Source organism: Lasioglossum baleicum, chromosome 18, assembly GCF_051020765.1.
Source record: "Lasioglossum baleicum chromosome 18, iyLasBale1, whole genome shotgun sequence".
Taxonomy (NCBI): Eukaryota; Metazoa; Arthropoda; class Insecta; order Hymenoptera; family Halictidae; genus Lasioglossum; species Lasioglossum baleicum.
This window is the reverse complement of record NC_134946.1, coordinates 617,231-638,968: the sequence shown is the minus strand read 5'-3', so window position 1 is coordinate 638,968 and position 21,738 is coordinate 617,231. Positions and strand designations below refer to the sequence as shown.

Below are 21,738 nucleotides of genomic sequence, written 5' to 3'. Positions count from 1 at the left end.
CTGTATGTATGACTAAAGCGAATAAAGAACTGAACAATTAATTAATGTGTGAGAACGTGATTGTTCACAGCAGCGTAGCTGAGAACTAAGATTGTGTGAATGCGATAATTAACTTAGAAAGACTGGTCCGACGACGCGTGCCTTTCGTACGAAGACTAATTAGCGATTGATTAGATGATCGATGAGCAGAACGGACCTTTCTCTCGCCGTCGGAACGATGACTTGCTAACGCGAACAGTTCGACCAATAGAAATCTATTAGGCAAGTCGATAATCGATCCGACGGCGACAGCTTATAGCGCGGCGCGCTGCTGATCGATCATCGATCTCGCGACGACGTGCGGAGCAGCCAATCACCGGGCTGCGTGGTGGATCGTGCGTCACGATCATACGACACGCGCAGCCAATCCCAAACATATATTCTACATATTTTCCACTTCTTCTTACATACAAACAATAGTCGTACATGCTTCGATTGAAGTTTAACTTATTCATAAATTCGTTAAAGCACCCGTACCATGACCTGGGACTTTCTCTTAAACCGTGTAATGCTTTTTAACCGACTTCGAAAAAGGAGGAGGTTACACAATTCGATCGGTTTGTGCCTTATTTTTTTCTAATTTATACACTTGATCGGTGCCATTATTATAACCTTCTGGTTGCTCTACATATACTTCAGAAACAATTCTGCCATTGAGAAACGCGGTTTTAACATCCATTTGTTCAATGAGTAAGCTATATTGACAACAGTAAGAAAGTAATAGTTTTAAGCTGTTTGCATCTTTACTACAGGTTGTAACAGACCTGTACGGCGCAGGCATGTTACTGCTAAACGCGCGCCTAAAAAGGGCCGCATCCCTCTCTGCCGTTCAGGCAGCATCCTGAGCAAACCTCTTGGGCAGCATCCTGAGAACTCCGACAGCTACCGGAGACGTCTAAATGAAGGGGCAGCTTCCTCTTCATTTACCGTAGAACCGCCACGGGGAATTTCCCGACTCGTGGCAGGGTTTCCCGTCCGTTCCCGCCTGAACCCAGTCGCCGGCACGCACCAGGTCCACGAACACGCGTCGCGTCGCGATGAACTATCACGCGCCGCGGTCAAAGATCGTCACTAGAATCACGTACCAGTAACACTCGGTTCCGTGAGAGTACGAGCAGTGAGGCCCGAAAATACACATACACGTCGTCGTTATTGCACGTCCCGCGCACCTCGTCCATTTTCAGCTTCAGTCGATTCTCTCGCCGGTAGACGAACCCGGCTCGACGAGTTAGGGTGAACGCATACTAGAGGGTCTCGAGAAGGCCGCGGAGCCTTGCTCTCCGTCTACCTGCTAGAGATTTGTTGCCGCATGGACTCCTTGCTCCCTTCCTCCAAGGCCCCTGCCTTCTCGAAACGATCCGCGGCCTTCTCGAGACCCTCTAGTATGCGCTCACCCTTAAGGACTCTTTAGTTTGCCACAGCCTCCGGCCGGCACCAATGCTTAAGGATAGGGCGACGGACATCGGAGGTACCGGTCCGGTTTCTCTCCGAAATTTCTTTTCGCGCCGGGCCGCAGCCGTCAGGTCATAAACTCTCGAAGAGGGTCGCGGCTGCCTGCTGTGCGTGGCACAAAAAACAGGTTTTTATGTGCTCTACAACTCCTTAGGTAAACTATCGGTAGGTCTCCTTTATAACATCATGGAAGACGGAAACGTTCCTACCGCTTGGTGAATTCTTCTTAAATAATGATTTAAAATAATTGCTAGAAAATATATTAGAGACATATCTTTGTTCTGCAAATTTTCCACCGGATCTAGTGTGAAAAAATGTTTAAATATATGGTCGTATTCTACGATTCTTGCTCTTTGAAATACCGTTCTTTTTTCATTGTTCGTAACAACTTGTTGCCATCATTCAGGTAACCAGTCAATTCCCGTATCTCAATGACTTAGCAACATGTGTTTTCGATATACAAGTAAAATTACTTGCTTATTTAAAATGCGCCATAACTCTTTCCTTCCAACCTAATACACATATGATATCAAAAATTATTTCGGATACACCGGAAAATAATAAAACGTTCATTTTAGGGAAACCAATAGTGTCATTTCGCCCACTACGATACTTTGCAACTGTACGCATCATGTAAAAATTTCATACGACACACATGAGATGTGAAATACTCCAGTAACTACAAACAGCTGTTAGGTTTGAATTTGTGGGGGCTACCATAACATATGCGACGATGAGATGGGAGCTCGACCACCTTTAGATTTTTTTTAGATGCAGCAGTGCATGTGCAATTAATTCTTCTGTTCATTCTACGTAAAAAATGATTAGGGTACACACGGCAAAAAATTATTCGATCTCGAGATATTTTTAAAAAATGTCTTTATTGAAGAAGATGCTCAAACGCTTCTCCATTACATTCTAAACATTTCTTATAACGTTTTTTTATTGTTTGCATAACTGCGTTTATACATCAATACGTTGGCCAGCCCGTTCACCTGATTTAAGTCCCCTTGATTTTTTTCTGTGGGGTTATTTGAAAGATAGAATTTATTCAAACCCCATAGATTCTGTAGAGAATCTGAGAGAAAGAATCATACTGGAATGTGCAGCAATAACTGCAGATAATTTAAACGCAGTTATGCAAACAATAAAAATACGTTATAAGAAATGTTTAGAATGTAATGGAGAAGCGTTTGAGCATCTTCTTCAATAAAGACATTTTTTGAAAATATCTCGAGATCTAATAATTTTTTGCCATGTGTACCATAATCATTTTTTACGTAGAATGAACAGAAGAATCGATCTGTGTAAAAAACAATATGTATTTCTATTTAAAGAAATGATGCAATTGTTAATTGCACATGCACTGCTGCATCTAAAAAAAATTTAAAGACCTACAGATGTAGTTTTCTTCGAACCATTTATCTTTCTCCTTTGGCATTTTTTTGTAAATGCAATAATAACGGAGTTATGACTTGTAACAATTGCGCGAATCACCCTGTATATAGCCTTATCAGAGGCAGTAACCGATAAACTTCGTACGAAATATGCTCAAAGACACTTTTGCAATTGAAATAACAGAACCAATAAAAATATTCGAAGATAATTCGGGAGCAATAGCAATTGCCGAGTTTGAAAACTACACGAAAAATTCAAAACATATTGAAGTTTAATACCACTACATTGTAAGGGTTCTGCTTCCGACGGAGATGTGTCGCGGCGTCGCACAGTGGTCTGAAAGTGGCAAAAACCCCATATTTTCAAGTTTCTTAAAAAACCAAATTTTTTATATTTTTGACTAGTAGGAGAGTAAATTCAAACATTTCTAGGATGGATCAGTTCAAAATCCAAATTCATTTTGTTGTAGAACGTCTTAAAGTTGGCCATGCTAAGCATACCTAGTTTTCAGCATAAATTCAAGCGCATGTTTGAAGAAACCGTATGAGCCTGTAATAATAGTAATGTAAATAATGTTTTCTTTTCTGACTTCCTTCAAGTACAAAGACCCGGAGTAAATCGCAAAAAATGTTTATTTTTAATTTTTTTCGAGTAGTTTTGCAGATAATGCTATTAAACGGGGAAAAGAGCAACGTTAATGAAGTTTGAAAGACGATATATCTCTTGCGCCAAACTGCGCCAAGGTGCCAATGGAAAAATAACGTTTGTAGATATCTAAGTAAACAATAAATGCAAAGTTCATCTGCGGTGACCTGCGGCTTTGGGTTTTAGCTCATGAAATGTCGGTGAGAACGCGTCAAAGAACGCTCCGCTTTCTGGAACACTTGACGTTCCGAACGTTGACAAAACTATTGTAGCGTTATTTGAAGGTTTAATGTTATATTATTATAGGTCGTTGGATTCGTCTTGATATCAGTTAAAATATTATGAAGTAAAAAATATATGTTAATATTTAAAAAATTGAGATGACCTTCATTTTTTATACAAAAAGGGATTTTTCTTTAATTTTTTGTATTGAAGTTTGTAGAAAAGTGAACACTGATAAACTTTCGTTGGAAAAATTTTTTGTCAGATCATCGGAAATATTTGAAAAATCGTGTTAACAATTCTCACAATGCATACTATTGAAAGAACCTGTGCGAACCCGTTACCCACTGTATGTAAAAACAAGTGTAAAATGTATTATTTATTATTATTTTATTAATTATTTTTTAATTTATTTACTATTTTTCGTGACCAAAATGTAAATAAACCTTACCTGTATACTGTACATAATAAATTTCCATGAAATTATTTCATTTTATTTTAATTGACATGAAATTATTGTTTTTTAAATTAAGTAGTTATTTTATATGGAGAGGAATCATTTTTTATTATCTTTAATTTAAATTGAATTATATTTCATTTTAAATTTATTTTATATTCACAATTTAAGTGTAAAATTTATTATTTATTATTAATTTATTACTTATTTTTTAATGTATTTATTAATTTTCGTGACCAAGAACGGTTACAAACATTTTTTGTCGAGATTTTCCCCGAAATAAAGCTTTCGTAGGGTTTTTGCCGTTTTCTGCCGCTCTCAGACCACTGTGCGTCGTATCCTCTCGTGCTGGAATAGCTCGTCGCGCCGGGTTCGTTTATCGGCGAGAGAACCGACGGAAGCTGAAAATAGACGAGGTGCGCGGGACGTGAAATAACGACGACGGGTATCTGTATTTTCGGGCCTCGCTGTTCGTACGTTCGCGGAACCGTGTGTCTCGTAAACCGAATTACTGATCCGTGCTTCTAAGGGTGATCCTGGCGTGATCGTTCATCGCGACGCGACGCGTGTTCGCGGACCTGGTGCTTGTACCGGCGACTGGATTCGGACAGGAGTGGTCGGGAAACCCGGCCACGAGTCGGGAAATTCCCCGTGGCGGTTCTACGGTAAATGAAGAGGTAGCTGCCCCTTCATTTAGTCGTTTCCGGTAGCTGTCGGTGTTCTCGGGATGCTGCCCGAGAGGTTTGTTCAGGATGCTGCCCGAACGGCAGAGAAGGATGCTGCCCTCTCTGTTTGGCGTGTATGCTGTCACGCCGGTGGGAACTGCCGATGTCGAGGAGTCCGATGCTGCGGACAACTCGACGTCGAGAGCGTGGGTATTAGGAAATAGTACCAGTAGTACGTACCGATACGCGGGGTGTGCCCAGGATGCTGCCCAGGCTGGAAAAGAGGCCCGTGCCTCGTTTGCATCGCCGTTTATAGGCGTAGGTCGGTGGTGGGAGGAATGGTGCGGGGAAAACGGATGTGTGACGTCGAGTTTCCATATCCGCTAAGATGGCGGAACCTCGACGTCCGTTTCCCGCCGAATGTGGCTCGGAGCGCGGGACCGTATGTAGTGACGAGTTGTGCGGACGACGCGTTCGGTAATCTTCGGTGTCGGTCGGCCGTGTTCGGCGCGTGTCTCATAGTAACAGGCCTGCCCCGTACAGGTCTGTTACAACATAAATGAAAATGATGACAAAGGTACTATATATATTGTCAAAGTTGAATCGCAAAACAATGTAGCAGACATACTCACAAAGAGTTTAGGCAAAGCGAAATTTATCTATTTCAGAAAATTATTAAATGTAATATAACTGAAGCGGTAAGGGTGCAAAATAATTGTAAATAATGAGAGAGGTAATTTTCTGTGAAAAAGTCAAATGTAAGGAGGCGTGTTGAAATATGTAATACATTTGACTCATGTACACGAGCGAGAAGGTAACCGAAACGCAGATGAAGAACCACTTGTTCTGATTGTATCAAATAGTAAATACGTGTATTATGATATCTCTCCATAAATTAATCCAGTCGTTCACAAAAGTGTTTTTCCACCAAAACTTTTCAAGATCCTTTATCGACCTCAATCCAACAAAACTCATTCACTAGTTCTACTATTTGGTTTTTCTTATTATTCGTTAAATTCAAGGAAAAGTTAACCGAGTCAATAATGAATCCTAGAAATTTACATTTCTGATTAGCAACTAAATATTCTAATATTTTAATTGCTTTCTTTACATTTTTTCACATATGTCTTTAGATTCATGGATAAATAAGAAGTCATCCAAATATAAAACCGTTACTGTTCGAGTAAAACAGATCAGCTGCTCGGTATCGCTGTGCGAATGCACGAACACATTCGCACGACGTACCGTACCGAGCGCGTGTGTGGGCCAAGTATCAAATGTAAGGGTAACGAGGATTCGGCCGTTGTCGTCGCTCGTCTCTCTCTCTTTCCCCGCACACTTCGGGCGGACCGAGTAGTTCGGGGTGCGCGGTGAGGGGAGCGAGCCGCGACAATATACACAATAATCGGTCGGATCCTCGCTCTCTCTTCTAAGAAACGCGAACGAAGTAAACAGGTAATCGTACACCGTTGCAAGCCGACTCTTTGCATTCTGATCTGTATCGCGAGTGACGGGGATCAATTTCCAATAAATTCAACGCTCTCCCACAAATCCGATTAATCTTCAATTGCTATCCTTTATTCATTTTTTCACCGGATCGTAACCTCAAGTTTCCGCGTAACGGAAACAAGCGAAGATCCAAACAGTTACTATTCCTTGGAATCTTAATTTATTAATAACCGGTTTCATTAACTTAGTGAAAAAACGTATGGGTTAGTGCATAATCCAAAAGGCAGGCTTACAAATTGAAATATTTTCTTTTTAAATATGAACCTCAGAAATTTTCTGTGACCTTCGTAGATGGGGACTATAAGATATACATCTTTGGTCTGAGCTGTGTTCAACTGGGCCCATTACCTGTTGAACTTTATTATGCGTAGTGCTCTGCACAGCCGCTACCAGTGCTTTTAATACTCAGGGACAGGTTGTACTAACTCACTGTTTTATACTTTAATAAACAAGTATAATTTGCAACTCTAACATAACAATACTGCATGTAGATATATAATGTGACTTCACGTGTACTCTCCCTCAGTTCTCACACCGTTCTGCTCTCCTTCTGTCCACGCACGCCACGCCACTCTCCGCACGCACATACACGGTCGATAAAATAGAGCGCAATTACCAATACAATCTCTAACAATTAATAAGTACCATAAAAAACAAATTAAATGTAAGAGCATTCCAAAAGTGTACATAAAATCTAAGGATATTATTAAAAATGACCGATTGAAGGAAAATAGAAGATTGAATAAAATTAAAAAAGTGAACAGAAATCATGAATCTCATTCTGTTGAATCTATCGTACAAGCTCTCAATACAGTGGGTGGTGGATTATCATTAAGGGAAGCCGCTGACCAGTTTAAGATTCCAAAAAGCACACTGCATTCTAGAATTAAAAATTTAAGTTCGGTGGATGCTAAGAAAGGCACCAATTGTACTGTAGAAGACAGAAGAAGACGATACAGAAAAGTGGATTATTTACAGTGCCGAGCAAGGATTTCCTGTAAAAAAAAATTTTATGAGATCAAGTCAAAACTTTATCATTTCAGAGAACAGATAAACAACTTTTAAAAATAACAGACCAGGCCACTGCTGGTTTAATGGATTTATGAAGACACATATAAACCTAATCAAAAGAATCGCACAAAATCTCACTGTAAAAGGTGTGTCAGTTCCTGAAAGTGATTTGAGACTTGGTTTCATGATGTTGAAAGCAAACTGAAAGATAAAGGAATACCCGATTGCACATTATCAGTTCTACGAACAATCTGGAACTTCAATGCTAGCAGCAGTCGTAGCAATTATTCCTGACTCTATCACGAATGACAGCATGTTATCGAATCCTAGCTTGGAAAATTTACGAAGTACAGCTACAAATACTTCATATAGTTCAGAAGGTTGGCATTTATAATTGTGTTTTAAAATTTTTGAACTATTATAACCAATGAAGTGTAATATTTTATTATGTTTTAAGATGAAAGAATAAAGTGTTCTATTTCTGATTATGATACACTGAATAATAATGAACAGTCTGAAGTTGCTCAAAATGATCTCATTTTAATAAAAATAATTTTGAGAATTATGCCATATTAATTCCAATATACAGGGTGTCTCAAAATTCCTGCACATCCCGGAAATGGGAGGTTTCTGAGACCATTTGAAGCAACATTTTCTTTGCAAAAATGTTATCCGCGGGTTTGTTTAGGAGTTATTAACGAAAAACACGGACCAATCAGAGCGCGACCGAGACGCAAATTGGCACAGTCGACATTTTTTTTTTAATTTCACAAGTTTATTTTACCGGACCAATGTACCGATAACACCTCTTCATATATACACAACTACAGACTATCGCAAGAAATCTGCATAATTACTACAAGTCTTGTAGCTACTATTTACAAAATCTTCTCTTTTCTTTTCTTTGCACTCCGCAATCTGGCCTCTCCGCGGTAACCGGATGAAGATTTCGGGGTGAGGGTCTGTATGACCCTGACTGAACCTCTCTCTCGGCGGCGACGTCGTTGGAATGACTCTCGTCACCTCCCCCTGGAATCCATCGTTACCGATATACCCATCAGGTCTCAGCGGCTCCTCTCATCCTTCACATGTCGTCTCTTTCCTTGGAGCTTCCAGAGCATCTTTCGCTCCTCCCCCCTCGTCTCTTCTCCTTCATCGTGGTCGACTTGTCTCTTCTATTTATGTAGCTTGATCATCGTCATCAGTTAACGGGTTCTCGCTATCCTCCTCATTTCTTTCTCTTCTTCTTTCTTCCTCTTTGTTTTCTTTCATGATCGCTCTGCAGTATCCCGAAAATTTATTCCAAGCATTCTCGGACTGCAAGATCCTCCTCATTATGTCCTCCATTGTAAGTGTCCTCCCTCGCAAACCGAGGTCCTCCTTGAGCTGCCTTCTCTCGACCTCCCACCTTTGGCATTCTATTAGGGTGTGTTCATGGGTGACCCTCACTCCCGCGTCGAACCAGCAATCCTCCGTATCCGATTTTCCTATCCTGAATCTAAATGTATTAAAAACACCGTGGCCCGTAAGGTCTTGTGTCAAGTAAAAATTTAGGTGACCGTGTTTTCTCTCCTTCCAGTCTCTGATGTTCGGGATTAGTTGGTGCGTCCATCTCCCCACATCCGATTCGTCGCACCTCTCTTGCCACTCTGTTGCTGAATTTTCTTTCGCCTTTTTTCTAAGCCATCGTTTGAGGGCCTTCCTTCTCTCTTCCTCTGTCTCCTCTCCCTTCCTTTCAGCATGGAATTCCTCTGGGTCCGGCACGGCGATAAATTCTTGCGGGTCCCACTCCTCATCGTGATAGGCTCCCTCCATCATTCTCCTTGTCGCGTTCCTCCTTGGTCTGGTAGCTCCCTCTCTCTGGTCCTGCTCTAAAAAAGCGTTTTCCCAATGAAACAGGTGCTTCCTCTCTCTTATCTTTAATACCCATGGGGTTACTCCCTCGAGAACACAGGGAGTCTCTACAGCCACCGATCTGTATGAGGATCTGACCCTCGACAGGCCAATCTTCTGAATTCTCCTGAGTAGCCTAGCACTGCATTCCATTTTTGACGCATCTGCCCAAACCGGAGCCCCATACAGGACTATCGACTCTAGAATAAGGTAATAAGGTTAGTCATCAGTCTCGACAGCGCTGCCATCGTCCTGATGCCTTATTTGTCACCGTCTCAATGTGCTTTTTAAATCCTCTTCTCTTGTCCAATGTGACCCCTAGGTATTTTAGGGATGGCGCTGGAGGAATAGCCGCTGTTCCTATATGGAAACAAAAATCATCCTCAACTCTTTTTTTATTTGCTAGCATTATTTCGGTTTTCTGCTCTGCGAGTTCCAATCCCGCGGTATTCAGCCAATGTTTCACTTCCTCGGTTGTTCTTTCTATCTTCCACCTCAGTCCTTGCAGTGAGGAGTCCTCTGCTGTTATAAGTAGATCGTCAGCAAAAGCTCTGATCCTACATTCTTACCGCTTTATTTCTGATCTTCGTCATTTCCGATTTCCACCAAGCATTTATTCTACCTCCCCCGCCATACTCTCCCTTCCTTTGTAGATTCTCCTCCATGGTCCTCTTGATAATTTCTAAAAATTTCGCTTCTCTATCCTTCGTTAGTGGTTCCCGTCCCATGTATTCCTCTTTTCTTAGTGTCTCATTAAATTCTCTTTTCATTTTTTATTTTTCTTCGGTTGTAAATTTCCAGCGTCCGCCAGCGGTCTGAGCTCTGGCAAGGGGAGAGTCCAGCCTGATCTCCGTTAACAGATAATTATGATCTGACTCGGTTTCGACATCCAGAACCTTGGAGGTCACCGTGCCCGATCTAAGTATACTACTAGAGACAGCAATAAAATCAATATTTTAGCTCGAATCTCCTCTTTCGAAAGTAGGTCCTCCTGTAGGGCAAACCGGATGCAAATCAGCTTCCCAGAGCTCTTCCAAAACAATATCACCTCTTACATTCTGCGTTTTTGAACCCCAAACCTGGGAGTAGGCGTTAAAATCTCCTCCTATGATTAAATCTCTCCTCTTCCTCTTTTCTTCTTTGTAAAATTCCGTTATTTTCCTCATCCTGTTAGTATACTCTTCTTCTGAAATATTAGGTGATAGCAGGTCACAGCAGTAAAATTTCTCTCCTTTCTATCACCATCCTCGAATCTTTTGATTTGATTGCATCCCGTTACCCATATTGCCGTATTATCCCTCCCACCGTAAATCCAGTCTCCAGAGTTCTTTAAGGGATCCAAGATAAGGACGACATCCGCCTTGACTTCTATTGCAGATTGCGACAGTAAATTGTGAGCGCTTCTGCAATGATTTAAATTGATTTGTAATATCTTCAGATTGAAGATCCTGACTTACTCTCGAATGTTTGCGCTATATATTTCCTATACCCTACGTGCACTGAATTCGCTGCCGGAATCCCTGCTCTCTCACAAAGCACGCAGCGTCTTATCGCCTTACATACATTTATTTGGTGTCCATCTGTCCCGCATCTCCTCCAGATCTCCTTCCCTTCCAGTTTTGTCTGGCAGTTGTCCGTTAAGTGTCCAAAGGCGTGACATTTGAAACATCTTATGATGTTATGCATCATTTTGATCCTGCACACTGTAAAACCTATTTTAAGCTTATTCTCCTCACCCACAGTTAACTTTACCACTGCGGGGAGGGAGGGAGGGAGATGATGGTCGTATGGGTCCCTCCGTATCCAAACCTAATAGTTTTCACTTCGACTTCCCCCGGATTTATTTTCAGGCTCTCCGCCAGGATGGATTTCAGTTCTTCCTTTTCAACCGATGGATCTAAATCCTTCACCTCCTATGTGACCCTCGGCAGTAGTCTTCTCACTGCGTATTCCGCTCCCAGAGTCGTCCTTATAATCTTCTCAAGCTCCTCCGATCCTGCTTGTTCTTCCATTTCGATGTTGAGGTCCCCACCTCTTGATTTCCTCACCATTTGTATCCCTTCCATCTTGTTAGCAACCTTTGTCTTCAAATTCTCGAACAAGTCCGCATATGTTGTCCCCTCGTTTACCCTAATTATTATTGCATCGCTCTTTGGTGTTGGGGGATTCTTTCTCGCCTACTCCTTTTTTTCCTCTTCTATCCTTTTCCTATTCACTTCTTCCTGATTCACTCTTCTTTCTTCTCTCATTTTTCTTTTTCCCTCTTCTTTCTTCTTCCTATCTACTATCTGGAAACTTTCTTCTTTATCTACACTCTCTGTGTTCCGTCGTACCGGAATAGAATTCGTAGGTTTCCTTCGGACAGGATTTATGATGCGAACGTGCCTAAATATCCTCCTCAAGGATTAAACAACTAGGGTCATTCGGCGACCAGTCAAGGCATCTGTTTAACGTTCAGTTTTTTCTACACCCTCGAAATTACACGGTGTCATAAATTTTGTCCCTCCGAAGGACCGTCCGCGACCGTTACGCAGGGTCTCGAATTACCTGGAACCGTCGTGTCGTCGACCGAGTAAGATCTCGCCCCACTCCTCCTTCCTAGGGCCTCATTCTGAGCTACGGGAAGGAGGTCCTAGGAGTCAAAGTGTGTACTGATTGGGAAATGCAACTTTCTGCAGGAACCAATCAGTGCATCTTATTTCATATTCGAGAATCCAACGAGCATCGCGCCAGGACCGGAAGACGAAGTCGCTCAGTTGAGTTTTACGTTCTAGCGCCGTGACATTCTCCAGTCCTCGGGTAGACAAGTACAACGCACGAGCCGTTGTATTGTCAATCGTTTATAACATGTGCAAGGTTAGCATCACGGTAGTTCGTCGTCCAGTGATCAGGACACCCGACAAACCGGGATCGCGTCGGTCGAAATCCCTCGCGAACCGGATCAAATCAATCGAGATCCCTCGCGTGCGTTCAATCACAAACGCGAATCTTCATACCATCATCTGCGCGCGTATAAGGCAGGGCCTGCTAGATCAGCCTTACTGACGAGTCCACTAGCAGGTCCGGGACGAAACGCTTCCATTAACGTATTCATGCGATATCAAGTCAAGCGAATCAATTATTGTCTTTTGCGATCATTCTATCATTTGAACTAGCTGCCCAAGATTAACTTGGCGGGCAGTGATCCGGAACAGTCGCGAACCCACAGTTCCGCGGCTAAACACTCTGACTGTCTCTCCGTCTCATTTCCATCTTCTACCTCAGACCTAGGGTAGGGTGTCCCTTAAAAGACGAAGGTGCGATAAAATGTTAGGACGCCCTCTGTTCGATTCCGCACAAACATTTATATTTCCCTACAGCGTAGAATATTCCTTCCAATAGTTTAATCTTTTCGAAGTGCCTGTCATGAGGCAAACAGCCATAAAACGTCTCTCTAAAAATACAAGCTTAGAGGACATTGTTCATCCGAGCCCCTTTTTTTATTTGACCTTCCTTCAGATACCTAGAAAAACGCTAATTCTCGAGTTGCCGCACTTGGAGGCACTCGAGGGTTCAAGCTTAGGGCACCGGAAAGCGGTCATAAATAAATCCGTGCGACTTCACTCCGAGAAACGTTCTTGAGACACTTGAGGGTCCCGGATTCGGACGCAGCGGGTCTTATGGTCCCCAAAATCGGCGGCCAAGGTCGCATCCCTTGTGCCACACGTGCAATAACCGTTCGCGCAGCTAAATACGTTTCTTAGGAATTTTCCGTCGGTTTGACTTGAGGTGGGGATTTCCTCCTCCACCGGTGAGGGCTGTACCGAAGGATCCTCCCTCAAGCACGCTAGCGAATAGGGATGATTTTCCCCCAAAAAACGGGCCCAGAGGCCGAGCGTCCCACGTCACCATCGGGGTTAGGAGCGAGCTGACTCGAGTCAAGAAGTCAGAATCAACATAGAAGCGAACACGATCGGATCGTCATTTCGAAGAACTGCAAACGCGCCGTTTTCCGCCATCTACCGCTATATCCATTGCTTCGGATTAAACAGTCACCCAATGTTAATTCGGCCGGTGACTGTGTTGTAAATATTATAAATAAACATTTGCGTGAAAATCAAGTGAGATAATTATTTGCATCACGAGATTCAAAACACCCTCTAAGTTTATTCCTTTTCATGTTCTAAGTAAGTGTGTAAAATATTAGCCTAATCGGATTATTCTAAACCAGGGATGGGCATTTTTGCCTCAATTGAGGCAAGACTGTCCACACCACAGCACCCACTGCCTCCCACCAGCTCCACCGTTACCATGGAGAAAGAACGCGCTTCGCCAGTAGCGAGCAGTGCGCATGTCTCGCGAAGGCTTCGCGCATCGCGGCCTATGCGACGAAGGCGCGCGATGCATGGAAGAGAGGTTGGTGGGAGAAGCAGGCGTTTGAGGGGCCCCACCCGTGCCCATCCCTGTTCCAAACCCTGCCTCAAGAGGCTCAAAGTTAGGATATTCTGTAAAATTTAAAAATATTTAGTATTTTTGTCGTTTTTAGTGATAAACTGCTTACAATAGATAAGTTTCACAATAACAGAATATAATCACACAATTTATTTATATAATACAATGTTTAAACAGAAAAAAGGTTGGTTGAAAATGAATTTTTGGTCAATGTTTTCATGGGCATAGCTCTGTGGTATTTTATTTACCCTAAGAATTACAGGTGTTTAGAATCACAGGATTGAGAAAGTAGTGTTGCTGTTACGCCGGCTAGAACAACACTGCCTTTATATACCGAAAACGACAATGACGACAGTGTCGGTAACGTAGACTGTTATCCGCATTACAGTTACTATACATCACACTCTCCGTATATGCTGACTGACCAAGAGAAGGTTCTGAAAGATTTCTTCGTTTTTTACTTCGCCTAAATATTGTCCCGTTCAGCTAACAGCTCTTTCATGGGCATCATTTGTAACTGGAAACTTCCGGAAAAAATCTCGGGCTTCCTGAAATTCCTGTGACGGTTACATCCTTCCGCCGGAACCCCGCGGCCGCCGCGCCGACACACGTCGCGAAACCGCGAGCACGACTCGCGGCCGCGAGAGGGCCGCCGCACCGAACCGGTTTCTCGCTCGAGAAGATAAGCGCGCTCGGGGATAATTACCCCGAGCAATCACCGGTAAGACAAGCCGTGTGCACCACCGTCTACCGACCAGTAGTCCTTAGTGACGAACGCCGACTGACACCGTGTGCCAGACTTACGAAGGCTGAGTGCGAGAGTGCGAGAGTGTGAGAGAGTGTGAGAGAGTGTGAGAGAGTGTGAGAGTGTATGAATCCCGGCCTCCGACCGCCCACTTCCTATTCAGTATCTCCGGCCCGAGCGGTGAAACACCCACGGGAGTCCCTCCACCTCAGCGGCGAAACGCCGAGTAGGTACCAACCCCGGACCGAGCGGTGAAACACCCACGGGAGTCCCTCCGCCTCAGCGGCGAAACACCGAGCAGGCCCCAATCCGATCCTCAGCGGCGAGAGCAGAGTAAGATTCCACCGCGGCCGCTATTTCCGAGCGACCGCTGTTTCCGAGTAACCGCTACCGCTATCTCCGAACAGCCACTACAGTGGTAGGTCCACTTTCGCTCTTCGGGGTTCCGCGACCTTGGACAGCCGACTGACGCGGCAATACCTTCCACCGCACCGAGTAACCGTCACAGTCCTTACAATCATTCCAGTCCACTGGGTTTAAATTTAAAAAGTCATAGGACAAGTCAAATCTCCGGAAAGTTTCTAGGGACTTAGGCGAAATAAAGTCGCTGATGCCTTTACGTAGGAAATGAACTATGTCTTCTTGATTTAGGGACAAACGTTTGTACCCAATAGAGAGGGAGCTATGACCATCAGCCATTTCAGAACGTAGGACTGCAGCCATTTTGCGTCTATGTTCCAGAGGAACAGCATCATCTAGTAGGGCCACCACGGATCACTCAGGTGTCAGATACCATAGATGGCCACAAAACTTTTTCATAAAGTTGTTTCAAAAATTGAAGGTCATAGTACGGAGCCTCAATGGCGTTGGATGTGGTGAACCACGCTGTCACATATACCGATGACACAAATAAACAAAATTGACGTAGTGGTGTCTCCTCATGGCGTGTTGATTTGAATTGTCCCTTAAATAGTAAAATTTTTAAAGAATCCAGCGCCCGAGACATGAAGCGGGCATCTTGAATGCAATGTTCGCTACACCTTCGATTTTGTCGGAACACTCTAAATATTTATTTACTGCCGGTTCAAGTAAGGAAGGCAGTACACTGGGTAGGATTGAGAAACGCGGAAGAACACCGAATTAAATGAACACTCAATTCGTCCAAACTAGATTTATTAATGAACTAGCTGCTCGTTGCGTGCCTGCGACGCGCCCTCGCAACCAGGCCCTTCGGACGAGCGGCGCACAGTGAACAATTTCGATAAAATCTCGCTTATACGCAATTTTCTGAGTTATTTCCTCTATGTAAGCGATTTTTGTCTTTTTTTATTCATATCCTTGTGTCCGTGTTGTCATCCAGCGGTTCTGATCGGTAATCGGCGCGCAATCATCAGACCGAAACGTATCGATCGAATCATACATACAGACATACTTCTCTACAGCTTGTCAAATGTACCTGTGCGGCTGACCAAAACATAGGAATGGGCAAACAAATACAAAGATTTCAGCCGCCCAACTAGATTTGACAACCTGCACTTTATATATTATACATTACATTGACTCCTCTCTCCCCCCCCTCTCTCTCTCTCTCTCTCTCTCTCTCTTTCTCCCAATGAGTACCGCAAATTGAATATAGGTGGTATAAGTCAAAAGATATAATTAGAAACGTGGCCAAAACAGATCGAAAAAGTCGTCTTTGGTCACTAATGACGTCACAACTTTTGAAGGAATGGTCTTTTTCGAATGCGGTTGCAATTTTCCGAGTTATTTTGTCTATGTAAGCGGTTTCTGTTTTTTTATTCATATCCTTGTGTCTCTCCCCCCTCCCCCTCTCTCTTCCTCGCCCCTTCTCTTTCTCCCACTCTCTCCGTCTCTCCTCCCATCTCTCCTCCCATCTCTCCTCCCATTATTATATATAATATTAATCTAAACAATGATTCTGGGATTTTAAATTACTATACAAAATCTGAATTTTATGTTAAAACTCTTAAAAAAATATTTTTGTTTATCTAAACTGATAAAATTAAAAGTAGCAAAAAATGCTCTTCAGGCAAAGGACATTTTACCTTACGTCTTATCTACGTATTATACGTCTATGTATATTCTGATGCAGATATTATGATTAAAATGGGGTGCACATCTAGGAATTCAAAGAGACTCAGATTTTAGCGACATGTGTAATTACAGTTCGTGCAACAAATAACAATTGGGGCGTGTTTCTGATTCGCGTGTAACGTACCAGCGGTTGTCTGATCCGAAGTAGTGATATTCAAATTATCAAATCTCGTATTCATAATTTCCTACAAGTTTGCTCACTTATTAATCAGTGGTGCTTGTAGTCCACATTTCGAATTATTTTACTGGGTCGAATATATCACAGTGAAGTATGAAAAGGATGAGCTCATCATCTGAAACAGAAACTGCTTAAATACGGAGCTGGAGATTGCTGCTAATAAGGTACACAGATGGACAAAAGTATTCGCATACCCTTTAAAATGTAATAACTTCTTCAAACCTGGACCAAATGACTAGGGTTTTTTAAAGACGTTAAAAGGATTAATATACTGGATAATATGCTAAAAATATTGTAACTATTTAGAAGAGGGGCAAAGTCGCCGATTTCAATCACCTTGAACTATGTTGTCAAGGTCAGCATACTGAACTTTTTACTATACATGTAACTGCCACCCGTCTCACCGGCAGCCGCAATTTTTTATGAGTAGCTCTAACCAACTCCGATAATTGGTACATAGACCTCACTTCTAATTAATTGCTCAATGTTTACTGCTTAGAACGACTTTTACGTGTATCGGATACACATGAACTTAGAAAATACTATCAGAGTTTGTTAGAGCTAGTTTATAAAAATTGCGGTCGCCAAAGAGGAGGCTGCAGTCACCACTTGAATAGACTTCAATCGTTTTCAACTCCGACAGTCGATGCGAATGAAGAAAGTATCAAACACATTTTTCAAAATATCTAGTAAACCGAAGCCGAACGGTGGTAACATGAATAGGAAAAAGTTATTCAGAATGATGGTCTTTTTTTCTTTTTGAAAATTAGTTAATCCCCTCAGGGTTCCAAATCCATTTACCAACTCCCTTCTTTCCACACTCTCACTACTATCGCCTTTTCTGCGCGGCCTACAGTTTATAAAGGTGGGTTCCGAACCACCTTGGGTCACCACAGGTTTTAAAAGGCACATGGAATATTTCCAGAGGTGCCGGCATCGGGGATTGATCCTGCGACCACGGAGTCCGCAGGCGCGCGCTTCACCCACTGAGCCATTGCGAGCCCTTCAGAATGATGGTCTAGACAACATATTTCAAGGTCAGCGAAATAGGCAAGGTTGTCCCTGTTCCAAATATTTACTGGCCGAAACTGCAACGAAAAAATCAGCATGATTTTTAACTTTTTTATAAGAGCCTATAGTGAAAATCTGAAACATGCCTTTCGTAGATCTAAATAATTAGTAAGTTGAATGGATGTGTAAGGTTCCATTGAAATAGATTAACATTGCTAGAAGCCATAAATGAGTAAAACTGACAAAAATTGACGAAAAATGCAATTTAAATAAATTATAAATCCAGTTTTGTATCTTTCGATACAAAAAAGATATCTTTCGATGAAAAAACATTGTACGTACAATGTACGTGGCAGAATTGCCTACGCCCCTCCGAACCAAGAATCGGAAGAACGGGTGACCCGCTGGCCAAGCTAATACGATTAGGGCCGCTGCGAGTGCTCTCCCTGGGCTCGTGCGAGACCCATGGGCCGAATTTTCATATTTTGAACGTCGCACTAATTTGCGCGACGCGTTATTGCAGGACAGTAGCCGTGTCCCGAGGGGGGGGGGCGGAACTCTTTTTCCCGCCGCAAGGGCAACGAATTTTCGGGAAGAGGTAACCTCGAGGAAGAGCTACGACATGTTCCATTCGTCCCGCACTGAGATATCGAGGGATCGACAAGGCCCAAGACAAACAACCTGGATGCGCCGACGAGGGCATGTCGTACCGATTAAAGTAAAGTACAGGAGTGGCAATGAGTCGACCCCCTCTCCTGCTGAATGCGGATAGCGGGTCGCGGAGGTCCGGGGATCGACATAGACAGGGTGCCAAAAAGGGCTCTGTGCGGTGGTGGTTTAGTGGGTATGGCAAAGACGGAAGGGGCCATATGATTCCCTCAAATTACAGCAGAGAGGGGAGCCGAGCCCTACACTACCCTCTCCGAACTACATCTGAGGAGAGGGTGTCCGTAGGAGGATTCCCCCACCGCCCTTAAAAAAAGGACATGTGGTACCGAGACGAACATCAGCTCTACCCTGTCGTCAACTCGCCCGCGAAGAAGCTAGTACCACGACCCGATTGGCCTACGTCGATCGTCTCAGCGGAAAGCGGCCAATGGACGAACGTCGCTGCCGAAGACGTCGCGAGATGCCGGAAGCCAATAGCCGTTGCGTAGGATCCTTCCGTGAGAAATCCTAATTAGCGATAGGCCAAAGCGTTGCGCGGGGGCAAAAGTAGAAGAAAGTGGGGGACGCCCCGCTTCCGCGTTCCCGGTTCACCGCGTGCAAGAGCACTTTTACGTTGCAGCTCGTACAGATTAGTCACCCTTAAGGGGTTCTTTTCCACCAGACGACGCTCGTGCCTGAACACTCACACACCGCTAAAGCACCTATACGTACGCGAGGATTGCAAGGGTCCGGGATTCTACTTCTGATTTCTCGATAATGCGAATACGGGGGTTTGTAGTAGTCAAAATCGCTAGATCAAAGATCAATCTAGGGCGCTGTTTGCATTAAAAGTCCTTTTTTACGTTGCCGAGCAATGGTTTTGCAATATTTGGCTGCATGTTGCCCGTCGGAGAGGCTAGTACACCGGCGTGACTGCAGCGCCATCTGACGGGCAACATACAGCCAAATATTGAATGACGTCGCCTCAACGTTGGAGCTGGAGCTTCCCAGCTGACCCCCCCCCCCCCCTATACTCAAAAAGCAACGCCGTCAGCACCAACCGCGTATCACCATATTGTCGCCGGAAAAATTGGCGCCCCCCAAGGGGTAAGGTGTAACGTCGTACCGACGTATTGAGTTGGAATTGCTCGAACGAGCAGATTCTCGCCATATATATATATATATATATATATATATATATATATATATATATATCAGGCATGGGCAGAAATAGCACGCGGGCTAGGGAATCTCAAGGAATACCCGTGGAATACCCCCACTTCCCCCGGCCGCGCGTCTCGCTCCCCGTGGCGGCCCAAGTGCTCGAAGCAACTACGGCCGCCAAGGGGATTGAGACGAGCGGCCGGGAGTAGTGGGGGTATTCCTTGAGAATCACTAGCACGCGTGCTATTTCTGCCCATGGCTAGTATATATATAATATCTTACACATATATATACATGTCGGAGGCTGATCGGTATGGTTCTCCATCGGACCCGCTAGGGCTTGACCGGAGACATTCTTCGCCGGATCACTCATTGTCTTCGCACGCGCGGACTTAAATAAACCGGGAAACAACGATCACCGTTAAACACTACAACCCTCGACCCGTAGCGCAACGGCGAGACACGTCAACGAGCCCACGAGGCTGGCAGAATCTCCTCACACGATCTCACGTCTGACTCTTTCGCTTCTACTCGCGACGACTAGCTGTCCACCAAACTCAAACGCTCTTTACTGTAGCGCAGCCAAAAACGTTCTGCCCCACGTGGTCACGTTCAACAAGGTCCCAGCCCATTTTTTCCAGGGACCCTATTTCGCATCTCTCCTTGCGCCGCGCACGAAGAGGGATCTAGGTAAGCGGGAAACGTTTTATTGCCTTTTCGCTGGGCAATTACTAAGGTACGGTCAAGCATCTGACTCTCAGCTGTTCGACCGTAAACGCATAAACGAAATCCCCAAACCGTTATTTTTAAAACTAAACTTTAATCCTACACAGACGTATAATCCCAAGAGATAACATAATTGTCTTTTACAATAAACAAGCGTTACGCGTCTCTGCCAATGGGTTGCGTCGCTTCCGTCATGTCCCGACATACATATATATATACGGGGTGTCCCAAAATTCGTGAAAATCCCGAAAGGGGGTGGTTCCTGAGACCATTCTAAGACACATTTTCCTTTGCACCAATGTCAACTGCGGCTTTGTTTAGGAGTTATTAACGAAAAACACGGACCAATCAGAGCGCGTCCTGGCCCGCCGCGCCGGCAAGCGAGTGTCGGTGGTACGCCGTGACATCGCAACGAACAAGAGTTTCTCGATAATGTGAATCCTCTCCGATTTCGATGAGCTTTTGATACGTTGTCCAGACCATGATTCTGAACAACATTTCTCTTTAGACTTTTTGGCGATCGGCTTTAGTTTACGAGATAATCGTAAAAAAAGAGAAGAAGCAGAAACTGACTGAATTAAAAACTCACGTATTCAGCCGTAAATCCATTTGCTGCTTCGAAATGTGTGTCACTGGGTCACTCGGTGACGAACTGCACAGATGTCTTCAGGTACACGGCAGTACCGAAAGCCAAGGGACGTACGGCCAGGTCGACGAACTGCACTGCCGGTGGTAGAAGGCCTAAGGGATGCGCGGTCAAGTCGACGATCCAGAATTTAACTTTCACTTTTGAATCGATAAATAATTCGTATGTTTATTTCACACAGATGCCTTGAAATTTTTCCACACTCACAATCACTGTTCACATTTGTCAACACATAGTTATGCACTAATAATAATTGCCATATCCCTTGTACTGCTGCACAAATCACAACAATCAGGTAATGCAATCACAAGACTACGGATTTCATGCGTTTGTAGCAAACATGAGTAGGTGCATTTTAAGACAGTAGAGAGATTAAAATAATTTCAAAACACCAATGTATTATTTTCAAATTCTTAAAATGATCACAGTAAGAATCAAATATCTGTCTGGCTCCTGTCCCTTGTAATAGCGGCAGCCAACATTCATTTTGCATAAAGATTCGCAGTCTAGTGATTAGTTTAAATATCACTATCAATAAAACAGCTAATACATAGCAACCGTTAGCTTTGAATTGACAAGTCTTTGGAGATGTTCTCTCTACCGCGGCTCGAACGACACTGATTTTCCGCAAGATTTTTCTAAAGAATTTAGGAAGGGCATTTAGAGTGTCGAAATTCGAAATGCACGCTGTAGCACGAGAACGACGGGACGGTTGGACGAAAAACAGGATACGAGAAGGACCGCTTTAAGACTTATGACAATCTCATGTTTAGTTTTTCCTGT

General features: G+C 43.6%; 1 protein-coding gene across 1 annotated transcript; it reads right to left on the bottom strand.

Moving 5' to 3' along the window:
- Positions 1–8,577: 8,577 nt before the first annotated feature.
- LOC143218191 (uncharacterized) lies at positions 8,578–9,444 on the bottom strand. Its single transcript, XM_076443234.1, has one exon. It carries the CDS (start codon positions 9,442–9,444, stop codon positions 8,578–8,580), a length of 867 nt encoding a protein of 288 aa, XP_076299349.1.
- Between the last annotated feature and the right edge of the window lie 12,294 nt (positions 9,445–21,738).